General features: G+C 49.5%; 1 protein-coding gene, 1 long non-coding RNA gene and 1 pseudogene across 2 annotated transcripts; 1 reads left to right on the top strand and 2 right to left on the bottom strand.

The window, feature by feature from the left end:
• Positions 1-1818: 1818 nt before the first annotated feature.
• On the bottom strand, positions 1819-3211 carry LOC129783421 (uncharacterized). The gene is made up of 3 exons (XR_008745288.1): positions 3071-3211; positions 2047-3035; positions 1819-2009 (listed from the first exon to the last, which is right to left on the bottom strand). It is a non-coding gene; the product is annotated as an uncharacterized LOC129783421 (long non-coding RNA).
• A 6779-nt stretch (positions 3212-9990) lies between these two features.
• LOC129783386 (olfactory receptor 14J1-like) lies at positions 9991-10672 on the bottom strand (annotated as a pseudogene).
• A 4209-nt stretch (positions 10673-14881) lies between these two features.
• Positions 14882-15817, top strand: LOC129783385 (olfactory receptor 14C36-like). Its single transcript, XM_055793363.1, has one exon. The coding sequence runs from the start codon at positions 14882-14884 to the stop codon at positions 15815-15817; it is 936 nt and encodes a 311-aa protein (XP_055649338.1).
• Positions 15818-27635: the final 11818 nt, after the last annotated feature.

Raw genomic sequence — 27635 nt, 5'->3', positions numbered from 1 at the left:
TACTAACTTGATTGATCGGCTTCAGAATTTTTTGCAGCAAGTGGAACATCAGGAAGCTCAAGGGTTGCTTTTTTAAACAACCAGCTATGATAATGCCAATGAAAATTGTAAATGGCAGCTTTCACGATCACAACGCCAACATGTGTCAGAATGATTATAACGCAGAACTCACAGCTGACTGTAACTCTCAGGTTGTGCTCTGGAATGCAGCATAACACATTTTTTTGCTTCTCTAATCTCTTCTGTAGAATAGTACACACTCTTAACTTGCTTAGTAAATTAGGCTGCCAGCTTGCTAATCAAAGTAATACCACAAATACTATTTTTTTTTTCTTTTTTTTTTTTTTTTGGCTTCTTAACAGATGTTGATTCTCTCCGTCATATCTTGTTACAGAACCGAGTTGCTATTAACTTTTATTATTAAAACAGGGACACGAGTGTGAAGACTTTGATAGGATGTGCTATGTGAATCTGAGTGACCACTCTGAATCAATCCACTAAAGCATACAATACTTAAAAGCCTTAAACAAAAATCTGCAGCAGAGCCAGGGGCGGGATGCCGTTGGTCTCTTCTCGTGGCTGGGAAACTTTGGGCCATGACTCAAAAGTATTACAGGATTTATTATCATTATCTTTAACCACCTTAGTGATGTTTGCCTTATGTCTCCCATGCGTTTTTTCCTGTATTCAGTGTTTAGTTGATTGTAACATAAATCAGGTCATGGTCACCCAGCTACACACAACCTTTGCCTTGTCGCAATTAACAAGCAAAAAAGAGGAGGATAGAGAATGTCTGAAGAGAGATGTAGGAGAGGAAGCTGGAGAATATTTGACCTAACAAGAGATGAGAGAACAGCTGGGTATTGTGAAGGAGACTAGGAAAGATAAACATGGTTATCTAGTGATAAATAGGTGTCTGCATGCATGTAGTGATATACAGCTATGTAACTGCTGAATGATTTCTGCCCTGAGCCTGGTGGTGCATGCAGCTGCGGTTTGTGTCCAGGCTCAGAGATGTAAATAAGGGCTTCTCTGTTATGGGAAAGTGTCTCTGGTTACATAAAAAAAAGAGGGAATGAAGGGAATGACCCCAGAGGCACGTTCAGAGAAAGCATGCTATGTTTTGAACTTTTTGACTGAACCAGTCCTTCTTTGGTGTGCCCTTCCTTGAAACTGACTTGCGGACATTGTTGCAAAAAAGTGAATGTATGTGGGGAATGAAGAATCTTACTGAAAGCCTTGATATTTGGGACAATTGATTACCTTTGTGTAATGTTAATCCAAAAGAAGTTGATATTGTTTGCACTTGGAATGTCGATAGTTGTCTTTCTGTAGATGCTAATGTAGTAGGAGGCTATGATGGGAATGTATTGCAGCGGTTCTTCTCTTATCCAGAGTAACAGCAGGGAAAGCATTAAAGAGTTAAATCACCTTGTTTGGTAGGCAGTTAAGAATCTGAGTCAAATTTGCCACTATGACATACAAAACAGAGCAACTATTGGCTTTTTGTTGTTGGCTCAAGGACATGGCTGTGAGGATTTTGATGGTATGTGCTGAATGGATTTCAGGCGCCCCACTGCAGCAACATGTTAACAAAATCTGAGAAAATGTCAGCCTTCTTTTGGCATCCATTCACTCAGTTGGCAGTATTGTTTGTTTGCTATTGCCTTGGTTGCTGTCATGTTTGCAAGGGCCCCGCAAAACACGGCAAACCTGGTACTAGTGATATGGAGAAATAATGTGAAATGGGGATAATGGACATGGATTGTGATTGTATGTGTCTGCTTAAGGAATGTGGGTACGGTGACTAGTCATGGGTGCGGTGACAACTACAGTTTTGAGGAGACGCCTGCCCCTCTTCCTCTAACAAAGGGGAGACGCCTGCCCTTCTTCCTCTAACAAAGGGGCTATTTAAAAGAGAATAAGAAAAGATGAGAGACATTCAAATGCTATCTAGAGGGAGGGAGTGCTAAGTCTCCTTGCTGGAAAGATTGGGTGGTCACAATCACCTGAAGAAGATCGGGTGGTCACAAGGACATGAATCACCTGAAGAAGATCGGATGGTCACAAGAACATGAATCACCTACAAACCTGCAAGACCACCACATTCCAGGAAACGGACTGATAAGCTAATTAACATACGAAGCGGGGTTTAGGTAACAAATATGTATAGGCGTTAATTGAATATTCATTTGTTCATTGTATAAATGTGAGATGGTTCGTCACTTCGGGTATGCACGCTTGTGGAGGAGCGATCCCCCGTGCATCTGCGCGCAATAAACATACCTACTTTATAACTTTCGAGTTATAGAGTCTAATTCCGCACGTCAGTTTGGCGAGCCAGCCAGGAGGATTTCTGCTCGGCTGAGGGACCAGCTGCGGAGCGGACGCTCCTAGGCGCGCCCCGGGAGATTTCCTCGGAGGAGCCTCCTCTTCTCAGCTGTTCACCCAGGAGCAGAAGAGAAACCCCTGGATCCACGGATAAAACGGTATGTTTAGTAACGGGGCGGCTGGTGAGACGCACGGAGACGTCCGGCGCGCAGCGTAGTCCCCAGGAGGAAAGGTACTTTGGGAGGGGGTTTGCTGACCAAGGGGTGGCCGCTAGTGATCTTGAGGGCAGATCGAGCAAACCCGAGGTTACTGCCATTCCTAAAAGCCCGGAGGCCTCGTGACGGAAAGCGGGGGGCGGGACGGAATAAGGCGGAATCTCACAGGAACAAGAGGGACCTCACAGCAAAAGTAAAAGGGAAACTTTTGCGTAGGAAAAAGAGGAAGCTAAAAACTTCCTTTAGGTTGTTTTAAGAATTGGGGAATTCCTGGAATGTAACAACTGAAATAGCGCTCTGTGTCTTGGTTGTTTTATGTGTTGTCTTGTTATATGTTCAAAACTCGGAGTTATGAAATGTATGTTGAAAAATATTAACATTCTGGTAATTCGTGGCAAATAGCGGAAAACTTAACACTCTGCTTAAGACCAGGAAAAATTGGTTTTTGTTTGTTGTTTGTTTATTGGCAATTGTTCATTGAAATGCATACTTTGTGAACTGTTAGTGTTCCTAAGAGTATGTACATAAGTGCACGGTACCATATAACATACTGCTTGTGTGACTGCGGGCTGCCCGGAGAGTGTGAATGGTGTGATTGAGATGCGCATTTTGATTTTCCGTGTATAGCTTAATTATTTTGACTAAGTGTGAGTGCAAGAGTGCTTGAAACAGGCGTTTGAGTGCAAAACGAGTAAAAAGCTATCCGCGTTTCCAACCTTGGGTGGCTAAGGCGGCCGGAGAAAAACAAAGTAATTAAAATTGCAAAATGGGAAATGGAAGGAGTAAGCCCTGTGAAAAATCGCCTTTGGGTTGTATATTAAAACATTGGAGTGATATTGTAGGACAGGGTGGTACCGAAAATAGAAGGAAATTGGTTAAATATTGTAATCAGTGGTGGCCTTTGTATAAATTGGAGAGCGATGCAAAATGGCCTCAGGAGGGAGGAACGTTAGATTATAACACTCTCCTGCAATTAATGTTGTGTCTGAGAAGAGAAGGAAAATGGGGACGAAGTATCGTATGCAGACATGTTCTTCGTCCTCCAGGACAAACCCGAGTGGCAAAAGGACTGTGGATTAGTACCCCCTCGGGATCCTGTGGTACTAGCACTAGAAAGAGTGCGGGATTAACATCACCTGATCTTTGATTGTGGCTCTAGAAAAGGATAGGAAAAACTGAGACCTAAACTAGAAAGATGTTCTTGTTGAAATTTCTGTGTTTAAAAGCTCAGGTTGCGGTTCCTTCTGTGGAGCAACCAGAATGAAACACGTTGTAAGATATAAAAACTTGTACTAATGTATGTAAAACCTGAGGCGTGCGTGTGTGTGTGGAGAATCAAAGACCTTGTGAAAGTGTTGGGGTGAGTTTGTACAAACCCCCGTACCCCCTCGAAGGTGCGACTGAATCATGCTGGGATGCATGGCAGGATGTTTTCTGTTTGCCTGCAACGGCATGATACGTAATAACAACAGACTTAAAGCAACAAGTAGCAGATTTGCATTCAGGGTAAGAAAGAGTTAAAACAGAAGTGCTGTAGCAGAGGCAGGCTTGTGTAACCTGCAGAGCAGGAAGAGCATCTCCTGCCCCGAACCCTTCTGCTGGTGGGGAGGAGGGGTTGCTATTGCTGACAATTGAGCAGAAGGACCTGACAATGTCACCCCAATTGCTGCAGCATTTGCAGTACAACAGGACCGGTAACGGCCCCTTTAGGGCAGGGAATGGGTATGAGGTGGAATTTTAGTGAATACAAAACCAACTTATTTGTTAAACTTTTTTCAGTAATAAATAAATAAATAAATAAATTTGTTACAGTTGTGGGAGCTGCTGGCCACCAGGAAAACATCCTGAAACCTTTAAAGTACAAACTAAAAAAACAAATAAGAATGCCAAATTCACTAAAATCTTTGTTGGGATGAGATTTATTAGAACATCTAGACGTTTAAAGAAGGGGAAATGAAATTAAAAGTTAAGTATGATCAAGTAATTGAAATATTGAGCTTATCTTTAATTCAGCAGAAAAGAGGAAAAGAGGACCTCCCTGAAGTAAGAGAAATTTTTAACCAGGTGTATCTGAAAATAAATTCCAGGAAAGGTGAAAAATGCTTTACCTGATACAGTAAAATGATAAGGGGGAGGCTTGCCCAGTTCAGATAAAAACAATATCCCTTGGTCAGCAAGGCTGTGGGGATATTGGCAGAAAAAGTGAAATAAAATACACTCTGTAGTAGTTCTACTAATGTAAATCTGTGTGTTTTGCCATGACAGTGACTTGTTATGGGATGTGCAGATGAAACTGCATTGACAACGAAGTACAAGGAATAAGGTTGGTCAGGTGCCTCCTACCATAGTCAAGGGCAAGACTGGGTTGGCCTCTGTGTTTGCCACCAAGAAGAATCTTGAGCTCCGCTGTTGGCTGCAACCCAGTAGGCGTTGAGCGGTGGGAACATGTGCCATGCCAGACCTTGATGTGAGGCATGGCCCACTCTGAGGCACTGATTTGGAAACTGGAAACTGCCTGGCCGACCATGAGGCCAGACGAGTAACAGAGGAGGTAGGAAAGGAGGAATTATCCTTAATACCAGATGATAAAATCCAAACTGTAAGTACAGATCAAGAGCCAAACTATTCTAAAGAAAACTTAAAGGTAATTCAGGACATGAATGATAAAATAAAATTAAGTAAGTGGACTTATTTAAGGGATGGTTGTATAGTGGTACCATCCAATTTAATATGGACCACAGCCCTATTATTAATGAGACGCATTGGGGAGCTGATACTTTATATAAAAGTCTACATCAGAAATTGATAGGGCGAAACTTGTATACTGTAATAAAACAGGTGACTCAGCAATGTGAAATGTGTTTACGCAATAATCCCAATACAGCAAATAAAATAAAACTAGGGAACATTAGCAGAGGGAATGTTCTAGGGCAACATTGACAGATCGATTTCGCAGAACTTCCTAGAAAAGGGGGGTATCGATATTGGTACTAATGGATACCTTTTCAGGTTGGCCAGAAGCCTTCCCGTGCAGAACTGCTAAAGCCCGGGAAGTGACCAAAATACTACTCCAAGAGATAATACCTAGGTTTGGAGTCCCAGCGGTAATGTCCTCGGATAGAGGACCACATTTTGTGTCCAGAATAGTGCAACAGATTAGCCACCATCTAGGAATAGATTGGCAATTACATACCCCATACCGACCACAATCGAGTGGCCAGGTGGAAAAGATGAATCATCTAATCAAACAACAGATTGTCAAGTTAGGCCAAGAAACAAATCTAACTTGGCCCCAGTCTTTGCCATTAGCTCTTACACGAATTCGAACTAGACCGAGAGCAAAAGAGGGGCTTAGCCCATTTGAAATTTTATATGGACGACCCTATGGGGTACAAAAGGGGATGTCTTCACAGATTGGTGAAGAAACAATGACTTCCTATATGGTGGCACTAAACAAACAATTAATAAGAATTGAGAAGCATGTGATGGGAACACGCAGTAGGGGTCTGGATGGACCTGTTCACGATATACAACCAGGAGACTATGTATACGTTAAGTGTTTTGCAGATAAAACCCTGGAACCACAGTGGACCGGACCTTTTCAAGTCCTACTCACCACCTACACTGCAATCAAGGTTGAGGGACAGAATTCTTGGATTCACCATACCCGGATTAAGAAAGCCCCTGCAACTTCTTGGAAAGTAACCCCAGATAAAAAAGAACTGAAACTCAAATTTACTCGGACAAATGGGAACAATGTGGGTGGCAAATTTTATGACAATGCTACGGAGGTAGAAAGAAAACTCCAGTCATGGTGGAATATGGTGAACTTTACCTATGACCCCAACACACACACCATCACAGCTTTTGTGTTAACCATACATAATGCAGTAATAATTACCATACACCCCATTGTAGCCCTTGGAATTAACCATAATGGGGTGCTCCTATACCCTTTTGAACATAGAACGTGGGCCAGAAAGATAGGCGACAAGTGGCAAACAGTAGATTTAGAATCTTGTATTATGCGAGAACAGCAGGGCTTCCTCTGTGAAAGCAATACTATAATGGCTCAGGATACTTGTTTAGATACAGATCAGAAAATATGTCATTTCGAGGCCCGACCAAATGCAAACTTGAAAACAGTAATTATATATGCAGGGAAGGGATGTGCGTGTTTGAGAACTAAGTGTAACACAATAACCATAGATGGGGAGGTAAAAGAGACTGCACAGTATTCAAATTATTGTATTTGTAATTTTACTACTATCACAGGATGCGATTTTAGTTACTCAGCCCCAGTAGTGTCTCATCAATTCTTAAAATCCAATTTTACCCTATCACAGATAATAATTCCTACCCCCATAGGACTAAATATAAGCAGTATAAAAGAACTATTAAAACATGCAGATTTCCAACATATACTGGAAGAAACCAAAGAAAAGGGACATGAAACTCTTCTTATGGTCCATCATGATGTAGAGGGGATCAAGAAAGTTTTAAAAAAGGTAGAACAGGATGGAAACCATAATTGGTGGGATACTCTCTTTGGCTGGTCACCCTCTGCAACAGGAATTCTTAACACTATGGTACACCCCATTGTGATCTTATTGATCAGTTTAGGAATTTCCTTAATACTAACCATTATGTTATATTTGTGGGTTTGGAGAATGTTTAAAAGTAACACTTATGTATGATGCTTTATATCATTCGGGAAGGCTGCTTAAGTAAAAGAATTTACTTAATTTAATAGAAAAGGGGGGATTGATATGGAGAAATAATGTGAAATGGGGATAATGGACATGGATTGTGATTGTATGTGTCTGCTTAAGGAATGTGGGTATGGTGACTAGTCATGGGTGCGGTGACAACTACAGTTTTGAGGAGACGCCTGCCCCTCTTCCTCTAACAAAGGGGAGACGCCTGCCCTTCTTCCTCTAACAAAGGGGCTATTTAAAAGAGAATAAGAAAAGATGAGAGACATTCAAATGCTATCTAGAGGGAGGGAGTGCTAAGTCTCCTTGCTGGAAAGATTGGGTGGTCACAATCACCTGAAGAAGATCGGGTGGTCACAAGGACATGAATCACCTGAAGAAGATCGGATGGTCACAAGAACATGAATCACCTACAAACCTGCAAGACCACCACATTCCAGGAAACGGACTGATAAGCTAATTAACATACGAAGCGGGGTTTAGGTAACAAATATGTATAGGCGTTAATTGAATATTCATTTGTTCATTGTATAAATGTGAGATGGTTCGTCACTTCGGGTATGCACGCTTGTGGAGGAGCGATCCCCCGTGCATCTGCGCGCAATAAACATACCTACTTTATAACTTTCGAGTTATAGAGTCTAATTCCGCACGTCACTAGCTGTTCAAAAACAAAAAGGGGGAATTGTAGAATTGTACAGAACAGAGACAGTGGGTTGTTTTGACATAGATAAAGTGCAGCTTTGGCCTTGCTTTGACAATGTGCAGCTGAAATCCTGCAGCAAAGAGTTAAATAACTTTGAGGGAGTATGAGAAGAAACTAGGATGAGACAGAACAAAGGAGGAATGTGATGTCACCTGTAGAAGATAAGGAATCAGCACGAACAGTAGAGAGTAGCCTGTAGTGAACATCGTTAAGGAATGTGTTGTATGAATTTGTCTGATCACTCAAAAAGCATAGCTCAGAAATTAGCAGCACTGCGCAAGAATATGAAGCATGTTACTGAAGGACATGATCCTTTTTCTGACTGGCTTTCAAGCCTTGGGTTAGGGGGCTGGTTACAAACCATAATCAAAGGAGCATTGATGGTATTGACAGTATTGTTGGTTTTAGTATTATGTGTTCCTTGTTTGTTTCAACGCTTACAAGGAGTGATGAGTAACTTGATCGAATGCATGTTTAAAACAAACGGGATTTGGATTGCTCAAAAACAAGAAGGGGGAGATGTAGGAGGGGGCCTGGAAATCAGGACCATAAGTAACAATCAGTTAGCTGAAAGGAACGTGCTCCAGCTTGTAGGCCACAAACCCTGGGAGGATAAGGAGGGTGAATAGATAACAACCAACAGGATGAGTCTGGCCGAGAAAAGGTAAGGAGATGAGGAACAGATGGAGCCAAGGAGAAGTAACACTTTGTTGTTAATTGATGAGTGTAAAAACTTACTTAAAGTGTCCTTTGTTTGTAGTTAACCAAACAGGGATTGCCTGGTATGTAATGCTTAGCTTAAGGAACCAATCTGTTTAAAGCACGCGGCCTCTGGTAACATATATAAACTCATGCTTGTATACAATAAATCAACATTTGCTTGCATCAAGCAGTTTCCTGTCTCTCCATCGCAGCACCCTTGCACCTCTCAGGGTGTTGGTGTGTAGATGAATTGGGAACAATGGAGTAATTTGGCCCTTGGAGAAACTGTCAGGGGAATGGTCTTTATGTTTCAGTCCTGGTTTCTCACAGTCCATGTATTTTTTAATTGGCAATAAATTAAATTGAATTTTAATACGACACATTTTGGCCATGACCCATGAACATTGCTGGTATAATTTCTGCTTTTTTCCTGTTGAGTCAGGGGAGCGGATGAGCAGCTGTGGGGCTGGCTGGGTGCTGGCTGTGTTTAACCCTCCACAGGACCACATCAGGACTGCTGAGCCCACAGTGGGGCTCCCCCGCACAACAAAGACCCTGACAGACCGGAGCAAGTCCTGCAGAAGCCAGAAGGATGGTTGGGACCTGGATCATGTTATGGACAAGGAGAGGCTGAGAAACTGGGGTTTATTTGAGATAACATCTAGAGTGAAAGACTGGAGCGCTGGACCCAGGTCAGTTGGTGGGAACTCAGTCAGTGGTTTACTTCACTATTTCTCAAAGCAAAGCCGTGAGGACATGATCTGGCTGGAGGTGTCTGACCACAGCCTTGGCTGAGTGGCCAACTGTGGCAAGAGCTATGGGACTTGTGTGTAACCACTGACAGTAGGAAAGTGGCTCCATTTACATTTAGAGTTGCAATGGAGTTGGGTATCACTGAGCCACTAAGGATGACAGAGCTGACCATGCAGCAAATGTTCCTCGTAGCGACTGGGGTGTACAACAAGCAAAGGAAACGACTGATGCTTAGGACATCTTGGGGCACCTGGGGCAGCTTCCCCTGGGTATCCAGGGAACATGGCACCGAGCAGAGCCCTGTGTCCCACCCGATTACTGCCTTGCTTCCTTCACCGTGACCCAAGGAATTGCACCAGGACACCCTGCCGTGTGCCTCCACCCTGTTATTTGCCCCAACTTTGCACACTCACACAGCTGAGCTCTACACTGGTGCTTTACTCTCCTCAGAAGTTGATAGATGTCTCCACTACACAAGCCCCTTAAATTACAGAGATGTGACACAGGAGTCCAGCTGCACCATCCTGGATGCAAACATACAAAAGCCTCTGGGTCAGGCAGGCTGGGTTCATTCCTTTGAGGAAGTGGAGTGCATGCAAACATTCCAGGAGAAACACAGTTGTGACATTAAAAGCGCTAAATGCACAGGATGTTCCAGAGATGACCAGGAAATGCCTTGTGAGGAGATTCGGGCAGTTCATTGCTGCTGAGAGACACCTGACTGCATCAGCTTCTTCAGTGCGTCCTTCAGCTCCTGGTTCCTCATGCTGTAGATGAGGGGGTTCAGTGCTGGAGGCACCACTGAGTACAGAACTGACGCCACCAGGTCCAGGGATGGGGAGGAGATGGAGGGGGGCTTCAGGTGGGCAAACATGCCAGTGCTGAGAAAAGGAGACCACGGCCAGGTGAGGGAGGCACGTGGAAAAGGCTTTGTGCCGTCCCTGCTCAGAGGGGATCCTCAGCACAGCCCTGAAGACCTGAATGTAGGACAGAACAATGAAAACAAAACAAACAAAAGCTACACAAGCACCACACAGAAGCAGCCCCACTTCCCTGAGGTAGGTGTGCGAGGAGGAGAGCTTGAGGATCTGTGGGATTTCACAGAAGACCTGTCCCAGGGCATTGCCGTGGCAGAGCGGCAGTGACAGTGTATTGGCCGTGTGCAGCGCAGCACAGAGAAACCCACTGGCCCAGGCAGCTGCTGCCATGTGGACACAAGCTCTGCTGCCCAGCAGGGTCCTGTAGTGCAGGGGCTGGCAGATGGCCACGTAGCGGTCATAGGCCATGACGGTGAGGAGAGAACACTCTGCTGAAAGGAAAAAGACAATCAGGAAGAGCTGTGCAGCACATCCTGAGTAGGAGATGTCCCTGGTGTCCCAGAGGGAGTTGGCCATGGCTTTGGGGAGAGTGCTGGAGATGGAGCCCAGGTCGAGGAGGGAGAGGTTGAGGAGGAAGAAGTACATGGGGGTGTGCAGGTGGTGGTCACATACTACAGCAGTGATGATGAGGCCGTTGGCCATGAGGGCAGCCAGGTAGATGCCCAGGGAGAGCCAGAAGTGCAAGAGCTGCAGCTCCCGCGTGTCTGCCAATGCCAGGAGGAGGAACTGGGTGATGGAGCTGCTGTTGGACATCTGCTGCCTCTGGGCATATGGTCCTGTCACAGGAGAAAATGTACAGTGATAATTTATGGGAGACTTCTGCAAGCAAAATCAAAGCCATTTCCCACAGACCATCCCCCCGTCACACACAGACATCCCTCTCTTTTCTCGGAGACCTTCCTGCAGCTGTGTGGCTGCAGCCCTGCTTGGTGCTGGCCGTGTGGGTGATGAAGAGCAGGGCATCTGCCCACGGGCTCTTGACCAGCCAGCCCCACTCTGCAGCAGTGGGTGGGGGCAGGGACCAGTCCTGGTGTTTAACTTTGTCCTCTGAAACCAGTGCCAACGCAGAAGGGCTGGTCAGCGTTCTGCAGCGCCAGTGCTAAGGAACGGGAAGGGTGAAGGCATTGTAAGAGAGCTTTAGTTTTTTTCACAGCTCCCCCCCATCTCTCCTGTTGAGTATTTTCAGATGTCAGAAAAGCAGAGCATTTTTGCTGCCCTCCGGTGGAACAGAGTGAGGTCTGTGAGGCAAGAGGATTGCCTGTGGGTGAGTGCCCAGTGAGGGGAGGTGGTCTGTCCGTCTGGTTCCCAGGCAACCTGGTACCAAGTGTCCCCGAGCCCGGGGGTGCAAAGGCTTTGCTTCAGAGCAGAGACATGGCCTGGGCAAGGGAGAGCTGAGTCTTGAGCCCTCGGACTGTGCAATGAAGTGCTGAAATGGGCTCTGCAGGGCTTACTGAAGCTCTGGGGACATCCTCCCCGCCCTGCCTGCAGAACCACCAGACACACACATGCACACACACTCTTTTAGGAGTACTTGGATCCTTTGCTGCAGTCTTCCTGGTGTCCTCTCTAGTAATGCGTTAACAAAAGTTGATACTCCTGCACAAAACTTTTTCTAGTAAGAGAATTGCCACTGCTGGAAATAAGTGTGTCCCCCCAGGTGAGGCAAGGCCCGTGAGGGATTGCCTCATCCTGCTGCCCAGCAGGTTCCCCTGCAGCCCCAGGGACAGCTGGAGGGAGCCCAGAGGGGCAGAGGAGGGAGGCAGGGAGAGCTCAAAAGCAGCCCTTGGTGGGGGGCTGCTGAGAGCTCCCTGCTGGAGAAATCTGCAGAGCCCTGGAGCCGGTAAGTGTGTGGCTGCAGGGCACTGCCTCTGCAGTTCCTAGCCGGGTCTGCAGCAGCTGGGGCCCCCCCAGCCTGTGGGACCGTGTGGGAGCCTTGTGCTGTGGAGGAGGCCAGTGTGCTGCAGAGCAGGGCTTCCCTGCTGCAGCGTGGGAGGGCCAGGGCATGTGGGCTGCCTTGTGCCAGGGCCGGCTGCAGGGCTGTGAAGGTGGCTGTGCAGGCAGGGGTGCCCAGGGCTGTCCTTGCCAGCAGGGTCCCTGCAGCCCAGGGGGCTGTGTGCTGGGGCAGGGGCTCTGCCGCCTGCCAGGGGCAGCTCTCAGCCTGCCGGGGGGCTCCCGTGCGGCTGCGGGGAGAGTGTGTGGGTGCAAGGAGCGAACCCTGTCAGGGCAATGTTCTCGTGCTGTTGCGTGGGTGCTGCACTGGTCAGGGCTGCTCGCAGCTTCTGCTCATGCCCACCTCATTTCCAAGGCGACTTCTCATGAGCACATTCATGGCAGGGGTTTTCTGCTGGAGTCTCTTCTTGCCTGAATCTCTGCTTCCATTTTTATCTTGCTCATCTTGGTAGGAATGGAATCTGAACTGTGTAGGTCAGAGCAGGGGCAGAGACTCTCAGAGCATCACAGTGATGTTTATGAGGAAGGTCAGCAAGTGCCTTCCCTCTGCAGCAGCATCCAGATCAAAGCAGCATCAGCTCTCCTTTTCCCGCAGGCTCTGGGGGAGCTGTTCTTTCAGGCCTGCAGGCAGAGAGTGGCTGCAGGGCAGAGCTGGGCACACAGGGGCTGAGCTGGGCTCTGTGAGCGCTGGCAGGGAAGAGCCGTGGGGCCAGAGAAAGAGCTGCTGGCAGGGACAGCTGCAGGCGTTGAGCGTGGCTGTCCTGCATTGCTCTGGTCTGGGAGGTGCTGTGCAGGGCTTGAGAAGGGAAAGGCATTCCAGTGTGCCCATCTGTCTCTCTCCTGGCTTTGCTCAGATGATTTTGGGATAACTGACCGGCTCGGTTGGAATGGGAGTTTCAGCTGCAGGCTCAGGCACAGACCCTGTGAGTCCTCCTGTGCCGATGTGAGCACAGCAAGGAGGTGTCCCATGTTTCCTCTAATCTGTGAAGCTGTGGGCAATGCAGTGTGTGATGCTGGGGAAGGAGCTGGCTCTCCTTTAACAATCACCATAATCAGGACCCTTGGTCACCTGCTTGGGGTGTCCACCCAACCTGCACGCTGCTTCCAGGGCACACTGTGACCATGGGTGTCCCTGGCTAGAAAGGGGGGTGCTGAGACTTTGAGAAAGGGCGAGCCATTCTGTGCTCTGTAGTGGATCCCTCTGCTCTTCAGCAGTGTCTGCTTGCTTTTTAGGGTAACAAAGTGTCCTGGTTGTGGCTGGGATAGAGTTAATTTTCATCTAAGTGGGAAGGACTTTTGAGAACAATTTTGAAAATGCACTGATATTTTTGGTTGTTTATAGGTGATGCAACATGTTCATGCTCAGTATATGAACTTGGTGGGGTTTGCTGGGGTCTGCCAGTCGATGCTGGGGACTGGCTGGGCATCAGTCAGTGGGTGATGAGCAGCTGTATTGTGTATCACTGTCTTCCCTGCTTCCTTTCTTCCTTTCTTCCTTTCTTTCTTTCTTCATTTCTTTCTCTCTTTCTCTCTTTGCTTCTTTCCTTCCTCCTTGTTTCTTTCCTTCTTTGTTTCTTTCTTCCATTCTTCCCTCCTTCCTTCCTTCCCTCCTTCCCTCCTTCCCTCCTTCCCTCCTTCCCTCCTTCCCTCCTTCCCTCCTTCCCTCCTTCCCTCCTTCCTTCCTTCCCTCCTTCCCTCCTTCCCTCCTTCCCTCCTTCCCTCCTTCCTTCCTTCCCTCCTTCCTTCCTTCCCTCCTTCCCTCCTTCCCTCCTTCCTTCCTTCCTTCCCTCCTTCCTTCCTTCCCTCCTTCCTTTCCTTCCTTTCCTTCCTTTCCTTCCTTTCCTTCCTTTCTTGTTGGATTTTATTACCCCCGACTACCTCCCTCTCATTATAACTGTCATTCTCATTATTGTTATTGTAATTTCATTTTTATTCTACTGCATTTATGATTTTTTTCTCGTCTCAAACTTCAAGATTTACATTCCTTTCTGATTCCTCTCCTCATACCTATGGGGGAGGGGGGAGTAAGTGAGCATCCCTGTGGTACATAATTTCCAGCCAGGGTTAAACCAGGACACATGTCAGTGTAATTGGACTCTATCACAGAAAGCTGCAAGTGCAGGGCAGCTGAGAAGGAGCTGGAGGGACTCACCAGAGTCCCTGCCTCTGCCCTCAGGCACAGACAGTGCCCTTGCCTCTCAGCACTCACTCTGCTCTCCCTGAGCACAGCACAAAGCCCTCCTGACCTGACTCTGGCCATGGCCGTTGCTCAGCACGGGCAGAGCCGATGCTGACAGGCCCTTCTGCGCTGGGAGCAGTTTGGGCTGAGCCAGTGCAAGGCCAGGACTGGCCCCTGCCCCCACGGTTCCCATGAAGCCCCTGCTGCAGAGCAGGGCTCACTGCTGGGCAGCCAGCGGGCACAGCCCCTGCTCCTCACAGCACACTCGGCCAGCACTCAGCACAGCTCCAGCCACAGCTCGGAAGGGAGCTCTCCTAGGAACGGCAGAGGGGGGGACATGGGGCAGCGGGGGCGCATCTAGGAGAAACGGCTTTCACTTTGCTCAAAGAAGTCTCTCCTAAATTGTCCCTGCCTTTTGTCCTTCAACAGGTCCCTGTGTTCAGAAACAGAAGATGTCTAACAGCAGCTCCATCACCCAGTTCCTCCTCCTGGCATTGGCAGACACGCGAGAGCTGCAGCTCTTGCACTTCTGGCTCTTCCTGGGCATCTACCTGGCTGCCGTCCTGGGCAACGGACTCATCATCACCACCGTAGTGTGTGACAAACATCTCCACACCCCCATGTACTTCTTCCTACTCAACCTCTCCCTCCTTGACCTGGGCTCCATCTCCACCACTCTCCCCAAAGCCATGGCCAACTCCCTCTGGGACACCAGGGACATCTCCTACTCAGGATGTGCTGCACAGCTCTTCCTGATTGTCTTTTTCCTTTCAGCAGAGTGTTCTCTCCTCACCGTCATGGCCTATGACCGCTACGTGGCCATCTGCCAGCCCCTGCACTACGGGACCCTGCTGGGCAGCAGAGCTTGTGTCCACATGGCAGCTGTTGTCTGGGGTAGTGATGTTCTCCATGCTGCGCTGCACACGGCCAATACTTTCTCACTGCCGCTCTGCCAAGGCAATGCCCTGGGACAGTTCTTCTGCGAAATCCCACAGATCCTCAAGCTCTCCTGCTCACACACCTACCTCAGGGAAGTGGGGCTTCTAGTGATTAGTTCCTGTTTAGCCTGTGGATGTTTTGTTTTCATTGTTCTGTCCTACGTTCAGATCTTCAGGGCTGTGCTGAGGATCCCCTCTGAGCAGGGACGGCACAAAGCCTTTTCCACGTGCCTCCCTCACCTGGCCGTGGTCTCCCTCTTTCTCAGCACTGGCATGTTTGCCCACCTGAAGCCCCCCTCCGTCTCCTCCAAATCTCTGGACTTGGCGGTCTCAGTCCTGTACTCGGTGGTGCCTCCAGCACTGAACCCCCTCATCTACAGCATGAGGAACCAGGAGCTGAAGGACGCACTGAAGAAGCTGATGCAGTCAGGTGTCTCTCAGCGGCAATGAACTGACTGTGGCTCTTTACAAGGTATTTTCAAGTCACGTATAGGACATCATGTGTGTTTAACATTCCATCTATGACAATCATGGTTTTACTTCAATGTATTTCCTCACTCCCCTTCCCCAAAAGCACGAACCCAGCCTCCCTGACCCAGAGGCCTTTGTACATGCGCCAGGGAGGATGGTACATATATACTCCTGTGTCACATCTCAGTAATAAAAGGGTGGGTTTTTTCAATGCCTATATCTGGAGGTTGGTCTCTTCTTCCAAAGCTGAGCTCAGGAACAGGCTGCAGGAATTGCCCCCAGAAGACCATGCTGCTGGGCTTGGGTTCCCCATGGCTCAGGGGAGGAGGGCATGGGGCAACGCGTTAGGGCATGGGCCTGTGTTGAGCCTTGGCGTGTGGGGGCCCAGTGCCCATGGGAATGGTGGGTGACCAAGAGGGATGTGCCTGGGACCATCTCCCTGGGCTTTCAGGCACCGCTGCCCTGCACAGCAGCACCGCCTGCTCAGGGCCATGCCTGAGACCACATCCCTGGGCAAGAGCAGGTGTCTCTGTGGATGCCCCAGCTGGGGCAGGCTGCTGTGTCCCTGGTGCAGCAGGAGGTGCCTGGGGAGCCCCCAGGCCAGCAGCCTGGTGCTGGGGACAGGGACTGGCCCCGAGGGGCTGCCAGGAGTGGGCAAGCAGGGTCCCTGTGAGAGAGGAGCAGCAGACAGAGGGAGGCAATGGCCTCTGTGTCCTCATGCCATGGCTGGTGCCAGCCCTGGGGCTGACTGGCAGGAGGAGACCCCTCTCTGCCCACCAGCATCTCCTGTGCCCTTGTGATGGTCTATGGCCATGGGGTGAGTGCCCAGAGCTCTGCAGCCCCCTTTGGGTGGGCACTTGCATGGGGCCAGCCCCGCGTGGGCTGCTGTGTCTGCCTGGGCTGGGGAGAGGGCAGGGGAGGTGGGCAGAGCTGTGGGGGGGGCTGGGCTGGGAAGGGCCAGGGAGAGGGAAACACCAGTGAGAGCTCAGCTGTGTGGGTGTGCAGGGTGGGGGCACACAGCAGGGTGTCCTGGTGCAGACCCAGGGGTCATGGTGAAGCAAGCAAGGCACCAAAGGAGCGGGACTGAGGGGCCAGATCTGTGCCGTGTTCCCTGCACACCCTCAGAAAGCTGCAGAAGGGAAATTTTCCCCACAAATTCCCAAACACTGCTCATTTCCAAGCCTGGTCATATACCCCAGCCCTCATTAGGGACCACTGCTGCATGGTCACCTCTGTCCTCCTCCGTTGCCCAGTGATACACAACTCCATCACCATTTCTAAATATAAAGGGAGCCACTTTCCTACTGACACTTGTTACACACAAGTCCCATAGCTCTTGCCACAGTTGGTCTCTCAGGGAAGGCCATTGTCAGACACCTCCAACAAGATCATGTTCTCATGGCATGGTGTTCTAACAAATATTGATTGAGATCCCACCAGCTGGCCTGGGTCCAGCGCTCCAGTCTTTCACTCAGAACCATTTCTCAAATAATACTCTTGCTCTCTCAGCCTCTCTTTGTCCATAATGTGTCCCAGGTCCTAACCATCCTTCTGGCCTCTGCAGGACTTGCTGTGATGTGTCAGGGTCTTTCATCTGCTGGGAGCCCCATTGTGGGCTCAGCAGTCCTGATGTGGTCCTGTGGTGGGTTAACCTGAGCCAGTGGTGAGACAAACATCACTTGTTGTCAGCTGCACTGACTCAACAGGACAAAGGGAGAAGTTAAACCAGCAATGCTCATGGGTCAAGATAAAGACAAAGAGATCTCTTAATGATTCTTTTCATGGCCAAAGAAGTGTCGTCTTTTCCACATGCCACACAAAGATGTGTGGCAAAGATTAATTTATTGCCAATTAAAAAAGTGTTTGGATTGTGAAATACTATGCAGGAGAAACAATGGCAGAGAAAACCTGGCTTTTCTGGGGGAATCCGTCTCCTTGGTGTCCACTGGATATGTAAGCAAGGATGCCAGAAGTCCAGGGGCTTGTGGGCAAGTTCCCCAGACTAAACAGTTTGCCCACTCTGATGTTCACCTGCACCTGGAGTCCCTAAAGAGGACAAGCTGCTCAGGGATGTGAAGAGCAGTGCCAGTCTTGGTTGTAGTGACTATGAAATTGTGGAGTCTCTGATGCCCAGGTAAGTGGGGAAGGAGAGCAGCAGAGCAAAGCCCTGAGGCAGAAGGGAAGGAGAACCTGGCCTGCTGAGGGCACTGGCAGGTGGGATCCCATGGGGGCAGGGCCCTGAGAGCATCCCTAGGCCTTCCTGGCCCTGACCAGCCTCACCTGGGGCCTCCACACAAAGCTTTGTCCATGGCTTCGGGGGGCCACTGAAGCCAGGCAAGAGATTCAGCCCCACCATGATCTATGCCGTAGGTGTGCAGGTCACCTTAGAGAGGCGTGTGGGTCTCCTTAGGGTCACAACAACAGGCACAGCTTTGCCTGCCCATGGACCTTGTTGGTTCGGAATGTCAGCATCACTTCCCAGCTTCATTCTGAATGGGGTAGCAAATGATATGAAACCGTGGCCCTCCAAGTCCTGGGGACTTTCTGTTGCCTCCCTTCCTTCCTCAACTCCCTCCGAATTATACACATCTTCCTTGCTGTCAAGGCTTGTCTCTGGCCAAAAGCCCAGCAGCCACCCAGCCGCTCCCTCCCCGCTTCCCTCCACAGTCAGGGCCCAAAAATGAACACAGTCACGGACAGGGGGTCTAACGAGGGATGAGCGTGGGGACACAATCACTTCCCTCACTGCCTTGTCAAGGCACCTCTTCATACGCTCCAGGGCCCTGCTGGCTGCCTCTGCTACCAGGTCACGGGCTGGGATTGTGTTTTGCCTTCTGTCCCCCAGCACCAGCAGGGCCTTTTCTGCACAGACACTGCCCAGCCAGGCAGGTCCCAGGCCCTGCAGCTGCAGGGTGTTAGTCCATGCGAGGGAGGTGCAGGCTCTGCCCTTGGTCCGTCCTGCATCTGTGCAGCTCCTGCCAGGGCGGCCACCCCACCTGCCAGGGTTCCCCTCCATGGCATCCCTAGGGCACAGGGATGCTCCTCTCAGTTTGGTGCCACCGACAGACACTGTGAGAGTTGCCTCCACTGGGTCATGTGTACAGCTCTTAAACTGTAATCAGGAGAGTCCCCTGTGCTGCCCACACTGCCCCAGTATGTCCCAGTGGCCTCCAGGTGGGGTGTGAGCCCTTCCCCACTGCTCTCTCAGCCTGACCATCCAGCTGGTGTTTTACTCATCTCTTTCTGTTTGCACCCAGAGTGTCATGGACTTGCTTGGGCAGTAGAACGCTGATGAAGACCATGAGAAGAATTTTGTAAAGCTGAGGGAAATGACATCCACTGTGGAGCTCCTCACGCACAACTGCAGGCTGTCAGGTTGGTGAGGCAGGAGTTACCCTTGGAAAATCCACCTGGACAGTTACCCGCTCAGGTGCCAGAAATGTCACCCAAGGCGACTCTAACTGGTGGCACACCCCTCACCATGGGGGTTTGAGCAGCCTGTGGTTCCCCGAGCTGCACTTCTGGACTCCTTCCAAGACAGATGCAACACTTACTTGTCCTTTCTCACAAGTGATCTCTGCCAATTCAAGGAGCTTTCAAAAGCGATACCTCAAGGAAATATTGATTTTATACCTGAACTTCACCATTATTATTAGTTATACCACGCCCTTATTTTCTCTCATCTTTAACATATTTGCACCTGAGCAGGAGACAGTGACGGCTTCTGAAGTCATCTTTTCAGCAGACTGTCTCAGCAAAGGCTCTTTCAGTTATTCACCTGTTTTCTCCTCCCTTTACTCTTTGGTCTTTTCGGTACCTCTCACCTGTGCTGCTGTTTTTACTTCAGGAAGGAAAAGCTTGCATGTCTTCCTGCAGCCGAACTGTCTCCTTACCCAACTCTCCCCTTGTGTTTAGATCTATATTTCTGTATCTAGCACCTAAAAGATTTCTCATGAGAGTGTCCCTTGCGGAAAGGCACCTCATCAGAGACAGCTTGGACTCGGCATATGCTTGTGGAGGGTGTTGGCTATTTATGCCACTTGATCATTCTTCACATTGCTTGCAGATTTGAATAATTCTTCTGTACCGGTGTGCAGCCAGTGCTCTAAGGCAAATTGGTGGGGATGGTGCAGAGGAGCTGCAGCACCCACCTGCAGAATTGAGGGGAGAGGTCTGACGTAAGGAGAAGGGATGTGAGTCCCAGGGGACAATGAGAAAAAGGGTGGTCATGGGGACAGTCAGAGCAAGGTTGTCCATCCGGTGTCAGACCTCAAAGAACTGCGTTTCCTACCAGTCCAGAACTGCTGAGGAGATCCTCTGCATCATTATCACTTGGAGATTGCTGCTAGAACCTCCTCTCTAACCTAAAAAGTAGCAAAATATAACCTATGAAATAAAAAATACTTATTTTGAAGTGCACTTTGAAATCCTCTCTCTTACCTACATGAATGGAACAGATTCAATTAGCTGCACAGGTCTTCAAGACTTGAAGGAAATGAGAAAAGCAAATACCTCATTAGGGCCTTGGGGGCTCCTGCCATGAACCTGAGCTGCTGAGAGCAGACTGAACCAACCACTCAAGGAATGTAAGTCAGAAGCAGCACTGAAAATACCTTCAAACATTGATGGGTCCCGCTGAGGGCCATTGCTGACAAAGCGTCCCCATGGACTCGTTAGAGTAGCTAATTAGAAGCCAGAACTGCAGGTAGCCAAAGGTACTGTGTCGGTGGCTGTAATGCTGCAAAACACATTTAGATTTTTTTATGAAGCAGAAAGACCAAGCCCTGACCCCCAGGCTCTTGGAGGGCAGAACATAAGAGCCTCCAAATCGAGTTCTATGTCACAGGCCTTGGTGGGAGAGGCAGCTGCCATTGCCAGGGGGACAGAGGCCTCAGCCCCCAGTTGGGCCATTCAGCCTCGCTGCAGCCCTGGGCCATCTCCACTGCAAGTTGCCCTACACTGTCCATGTGGCACCTCTTTCCACTCTGGGGGTTGGCATCTTCCTTGCTTTCCCACCCAGCCCTCACACCTGCATTTTCCTGACTTTTCTGAAGTTTCTCCCCTCATCCCTGCTTCTTCCTTGAGACTTAAAGCCATGGGACAATCCAGGCTGCCTCTGGGTGAACTCTGGCATCAGAGGGCAACCCTCCGAGGGACATTTCTTTTTCCTCACATCCAATCTTACCCTTCCAAGCAGCACTTTGCGGAGGTTTTCTCTTCCTGTCGCTATCAGGAATCACTCCCTTATCTCTTTACACCCCCCTTCAAGCAGGTGCATGCTATTACTGTGGTGCCCTGAGGCTCCACTTTGCCAGTATCAAGAAGCCCAGGACCTTCAGTCTCTCTCCACAGGCACCAAACTCAATCCAGGCAGGTATCCTCCACAGCCTCTCCACTTTTCCCCCATTCCTCCAGAATGAGAAACCTCAAAGCCCAGGCACAGATAACCTGGATGTGGCCACAACAGTGCTGTGTCAAGGGGGATGATGCTGAGTCAAGGGGGATGATGAATCCCTTGTCTGGGTGGCCACCTATGGTGAAAACCTCCAAAGAATCACCAAAGGAGGACAGTCAATGGCCAGGGAGGAAAGGGAAAGGAGAGGTGAGCTGCTTGCATGGGAGGATACAGGGGTGGTCAAGGAGGAGCAATTGTGCGTGGGAAAGGAGGGAAAAGTTGGGAAAGGGTGAAGAATAGGAGTCCATAGGAACCAGCCAAGCAGCCCTGCATCTGAGCAGCAAAGCTTGGAGTGGGAAAAGAACATCGCAGGTCATCTGACCAACTTTCTGATTGGCTTCAACAGCCGCTGGAAACCTGAGTGATTTCCCTGCCATCATGAAGGCAAGATCCATGGTGGATGGAGATCCAGAGTCATTCATGCTGGAAGGGACCTCCGGAGGTGTCCAGGCCTACATGCTGCTCAGAGAACGATCAGTTACGGGGTTGAAGCAAGTAGCTCAGGCTTTCCTTCAAGTGGGGCTTGAAAAGCTCCAAGGATGGACATGGCACAAGCTCTGTGGGACATCTGCTCCACTGCTTGACTGTTCTTCATGGGGAAGGACATTGTCTTCCCTTGCTTCAGCTGATGCCCATTGGCCCTCATCCTCCCATCATGCACAACAGGCAAGAACCTGGCTGCCTTTTCTTGCTGATATGGCCCAAGAAGATCTGGGAAGGCTGCTATTAGGTGTCCCCAAAGCCTCCTCTTCTCCTGGCTTTGCACCTTTCAAATAAGGCCCATGGCATCCTGGGCTGCATTAGGAAGAGCACTGCCCAAGGGTTGGTGGAGGTGATCTTTCCTCTCTACTCAGCCCTGCTACAGTTTGTCTTGTTGACTTGCTCTTGATTTCTACTTTACCAGTGTCACCCATACTTGACAGAAAGGTGCTGTCCACATTTTTCACCATTCCTGCCTTGTCTTTTGTTCAAAACAAGTCCAGCAAAGCATTTGTGCCATGTTGGTCAGGGATCATTGCTGCGATGGAGAGACGGGACGCAGGGTGATACAAGCAAATGTCAATTTATTGTACAGAAGCACGAGTTTATATACACTTTCAGAAGCTGCGCGTTTTAAAAAGATTGGTTCTTGAAGCTGCACGTTTTAAACAGTTGGTTCCTGAAGCTGCGCGTTTTAAACAGATTGGTTCCTGAAGCTAAGCCTTGCATACTAGGCAATCCCCGATTGGTGGTTAACTACCAGCAATTAACAGCAAGGTGTTACCCTTCCTTCACGGCATCCGTCCCCCACTCCCCTGTGCTCTCTCAGCATGGCTCATCATGTTAGTTTTTGTGTCTATTCACACTCCTTGTCTTCCCAGGGTTAGTGACCTACAAGCTCGAGCACATTCCCTTCAGCTAACTGATTGCCACGCATGGTCCTGATTTCCAGCCCGCTCCTGCAGATCATCTTCCAGTTTCCCTTCAACCAAGGCCTTCAAGTAAAGGTCCCTTTCTCTAGCGGTCTAAAGGAGATGTCGTTCTCCTTCTAACCTTCATCAGGAGGTTGAGAGAATCTGAGCAGAAGCCCTTTGCACATGGAGGAGTTAGTGATGAGTGCCACAGAAAACCTGAGCAGGCCTGTGCTGTGCTCCACGTACCTCTTGGCCTTCAGGCTGAGCTGTGCTGAGTGTGTCCCTGGGTTGCAGAACAAGCCATATTGGAAGAAGAAATCTGCAGGAAGCTGCTGGTGAATGGCCAACCGCACGCCCTTACCTTTGTCTGAGGCTGCAGTTACCAACTCCCAAGTGAACATCTCCTCTTAGAACACGAGAAGTGATGACTAGAATGGGTTTCCCTGGCAGAAAACACTTCAAGAGCTGACAGGAGTGGTGTGGGATAACCCTTCTGCAGGCAGGATCTGCACAACTTGCTGCACCACTCTCCCAACGCTGTACACTCCGTGTTCCCGGCCTCGGAAGGGACGGCATACAGCTGAGACGATTGTCTCTGTGTGTAGAGAGTTGGCTCTAGCCAAGGCCAATTGAAATGACACTTTGTCTCAGAGTCCAAGTGCCTTTCTTACTGCAGCCATAACCAGCTGGGCTGCTGATGGCCAATCCCCCAAGGAAACTGGAGACTCCAGGGACCTCAAACTCGCCTTCATGGCCACGTGCCTCCTATGAGCTTCTCAGATGTAATGGGTGTCATAATGATAGCCCAATCATCAGCCTGCTTGTGGCCTCGGTTACTCCTTGGTCAGCGGTTCCTGAATTGGAGAAGGCAGTGATAAAGAGATGCACAGCAATGGAAGAGATGGCCAAGGACCCTGCAGGTGCCATGAAGGCTTTGCAGGAAGAAGTGTGAGAAATAGCCCCTATAGCTGTGCAAAATGGAATGGCGTTAGATATGAAGGTGGTGTCTGAAGGCAGAGTCTGTGCTGTTCTTAATACCAGTTGTTGCATATACGTAGATCAAAGTGGGAGAAATTCTACAGATATATGTGTAAAAAAAATTTGGACACATCCTATTATTTGTCGTGAGTTCCAGAAAGTTTGCACCTTCTATGAAATTGAAGACATTTGGAATAGCCTGACGTCCTGGTTTCCTGATTTACAGCTATGGATTAAGAAGTTCATCTCCAGATACCTTTCTCCTCCTTCTCTTTGATCGCTCCAATCCATTTTACCTATGTAGCTTGTGCTTTAAGGTTCAGAGAGGAAAATTTGGACTGTCTTTCAGTAGTGTCTCTAATATTCCCTATGGGCAACTCTTCAGTAGTGGCAATAGACCTCATGGGGATTTGCTTGAACTAACAATTATACAGCTGAGAAATGTATTTTTTATTTATTAATTTCTATCCCACTCCCCCCCACACACACACACGATAATTAATCCCTCTTTTATTCCTGCTTACACCCTGTTCTCTAAGAAAAGCAGGCAATAATTACTGCCAAGAATTTGCTATATTCAGCTGCAGAGTTGGTTGAAGATCTGATGTAAAGTGATGTAAGTCTCATGGGGCTGAAGACAAAAATATTGAGGCTGGAGAGCTGGGGAGCAAGGCTGTCCGCGCAGTGATTAGCTCCAGGGACTGCTTTTCCTACTTGTCCGCACCTCCTCAGGAGACACTGTGCATCAATAGTAATTGGAAAAGCCTTCTATCCTTTCCCCAAAGTGCTCATTACCTGCCTTTCTCTTTCACTGTACAGCTGAAACTTATCTCATTAAGTGTAGGAGCCAAACTTGAAGACCAGATGTCCCTGATGGAGGAGACAGGGCTCGTCAGGGCGTTCTCCCTCGTCATGAGCCCAGGGTGTCTGTGGTGCTCTGGACTTCAGGTGTTCAGAGGAGCCTGAAGAAACCTCTCAAGATCACCAAGTCCGGAGCAAAGCCCACAGTCCCTGGAAGCGTTAATGGGCCCCACTGAGGGCCATGGCTGAGAAAGCCGCCCCATGGCCTTGTTAGAGCCCGTCCTTGGGGGCTGTGAGTGCAGGAAGGCAAAGGCGCTGTGCAGGCAGCTCTGCTGCTGAGCAAAGCCTTGGCTTGCTTGATGAAGCAGAAAGGCCAAGCCGTGACCTGCAGCCTGTGGGGAGGTTGGTGCTGTCCCTCACAGAGGGCTCAGGGCTCTTCCTGGGGACCATGGAAGGTGGGCATCCAATGCCCAGTGAAGGACAGCAATGGCACAGCGACTTCCAGCTTCCCCATGGGGCTGCAAGGAGGCAACGATGCCCCCGTGCCGTGAGGACATCATGTCTTGACATGACCCTCAGAGGCAGAGACAGCTGCCACAGCCAAGGGGACACAGACCTGGGTTCTACTGGTGCCTTCCAGCCTTGACAGCACCCTTTGCCCTCTCCACCACAGGCTGTCCTACATGGTTGGAGCCCTGCCCCTGTTGCCCTGCAGGCTGTAGGCACCATCTCGCTGCCCTGCCTTGCTCTCACCCCAACATTGCCATACCTTCGCTGAGGTACCTCCACTCTCACCGGCTGTTCCTTGAAACACAAACCATGGGCTGATCCAGGCTCCCTCTGGCTGAGCTCTGGCACCGCAGCAGGACCCTTGCAGTGACGGTTCTTCCTCCCGATAGCCACTCTCCATTTGCAACATTACACTTTGTGAAATCTTTTCCCCTCTCCTCTTTCTTCCCACTACCCAGAAAGGCTTTACCACCTCAGGAACTGCCTTCCAAGCAGGGAACATAACTCAATAGCTATTTTTGGTGGTCTTTCCCCTCAAAAAAGTGAAGTCACCTCCACATGGTCTTCTAAACCACATGGCTGCTGCTGGCCTTTTAGCTTCTCCCAGAGACGTGACCAAGCCACATGCCTGCTGCTGTCCTCTCATGTCCACAGGCAAAATGGACATGACAGCCTGTACCCCAGCCCTTCTCCTGGATGGGGCCTATGGGGTCCCTTGGCAGAGGGACTGTCCCAGCCACGTTCCTGATGCTGGCCTGTCACCTCCAGAGACAGAACTGACCTCACAGGCCCCTTCACAGCCAGGCATGTCCTCCTGCATGAGGAGTTCCTGAGAATCAGCTGTCCTCCTCATAACACACCCCTCTGTCACCCTCATTCTAACCCATGACCTGGCCACAGAAAAGCAGCCTTGTTTCTTTCAGATTTTTCAAATGCATTTCCCACAAGCCATTTGAGTGGAGAAACATTCTTCACATGAACTTCCGCAGTTGTGTTGACATACACATGATATATGATCTTTCATATATATGGCTTTTTTTTCCAGGTTGGACTGACCGCTGGAGATCATCGAATCCAGCCCTCCAACTGAGGCAGGGTCAGCTAGAGCAACTTGCTCAGTAACTGGTCTAGGTAGGCTTGCGATATCATAGAGGCATAGGAACAGAGAATCATTTAGGTTGAAAAAGACCTTAATGATAATCAAATCCAACCGTTACCACAGGACGGCCAATCCCATCACTAAATCATGTCCCGAAGCACTGCATCTATGTATTTTGAAACACCTCCAGGGCTGGTGATTCCCCCAGCTCCCTGGACAGCCTGTTCCAATGCCTGACCATCCTTGCAGTGAAGATGTTTTTCCTCATATCCAATCTAAAGCTCTCTTGGTGTAAATTGAGGCATATTCCTCTTGTTCTGTCGCTTCTTACCTGGGAGAAGAGACCTACCCCACCTTTCAGGTCTACAACCCAACCTTTCAAGTCTACAACATCCTTTCAGGCAGAAAGATCCCCCCTGTGGTTCCTCTTCTCCACACTGTACAACCTAAGTCCCCTCAGGTGCTCTTCAACAGTGCAGGGCTCCAGACCCTTCACCACCTTTGTTGCCCTTCTCTGGACATACTAAAACACCTCAACATTACTGCTGAAGTGAGGGGCCCCAAATGGAAACACAGTGTTCAAGGTGTGGCTTCAGCAGTGCCGAGTACAGGGGGTCCATCACTGCCCTGGTCCTGCTGGCCACACTGTTTCTGATAGCAGACACGATGATATGGGCCTTCTTGGCCACCCGGGCACACTGCTGGCTCATGCTCAACCATCTGTCAACCCGCACCCTCAGGGTACTTCCCCACCAGGCTGCCTTCCAGCCACTCTGGCCCAAGCCTGTAGCGTTGTGGGGGGCTGTTGTGACCCACGTACAGAACTGGCACTTCTCTTGGTTGAACTTCATACAACTGGACTCATCCAAATGATCCAACCCGTGCAGATCCCTCTGCAGAGGTTTACTGCCTTCATGGAGATCAAGACTGCCACCCAATTTGGTGTTGTATGCAAACTCACTGCGGGTGCACTCAAGCCAGATCATTAATAAAGTTCTGAAGCAGGACTGGCCCCAACACTGAGCCCTGGGGAACACCACTCCTTATGGGCCGTCGTCACCCGAATTCACTCCATTTACTCCCCCTCTTGGGGCTTGGCTGTCCAGCCAGCTCGAACCCAGCGTGGAGAACACCCACCGAAGCCATGAGCAGCCAGTTTCTCCAGGAGAATGCAGTGGGAGATGCAGCCAAAAGGCTTTCCTAAGGTCCAGTTAGACAGCATCCACAGCCTTTCCCTCATCCACTAGGCAGGTCACCTTGTCCCAGCAGGAGATCAGATTCCTCACAAAGGACCTGCCTTTCATACATCCATGCTGGCTGGTCCTGACCTCCTGGTTATCCCGAACCTCCCTCCTACCCTTCTTGTAGGTGGGCAGCACGTGACTAACATTCAGCCTTCTTGGACCTCCCCAGTTAGCCAGCACTGTTGAAAGTCATCGCTGTGGTGAGGCAATAGAGAAACAGACCAATGATTTTCAGAGTGTCCCTGCCTCACGGGATGTCCATGGTCAAGGACACAATCAAAAGCACAGAGGGGCTGAGCTGGGCTCTGTGAGCACT

The sequence above is a fragment of the Falco peregrinus genome, unplaced genomic scaffold, assembly GCF_023634155.1.
Source record: "Falco peregrinus isolate bFalPer1 unplaced genomic scaffold, bFalPer1.pri scaffold_40, whole genome shotgun sequence".
NCBI lineage: Eukaryota > Metazoa > Chordata > Aves > Falconiformes > Falconidae > Falco > Falco peregrinus.
Note: the sequence above shows the minus strand (reverse complement) of the source record. Positions and strands in the feature narration are given on the sequence as shown.

Bases quoted from the DNA above. Each gene is read 5' to 3' on its own strand.
- LOC129783385 (XM_055793363.1), top strand. From the start codon at position 14,882: ATGTCTAACAGCAGCTCCATCACCCAGTTCCTCCTCCTGGCATTGGCA.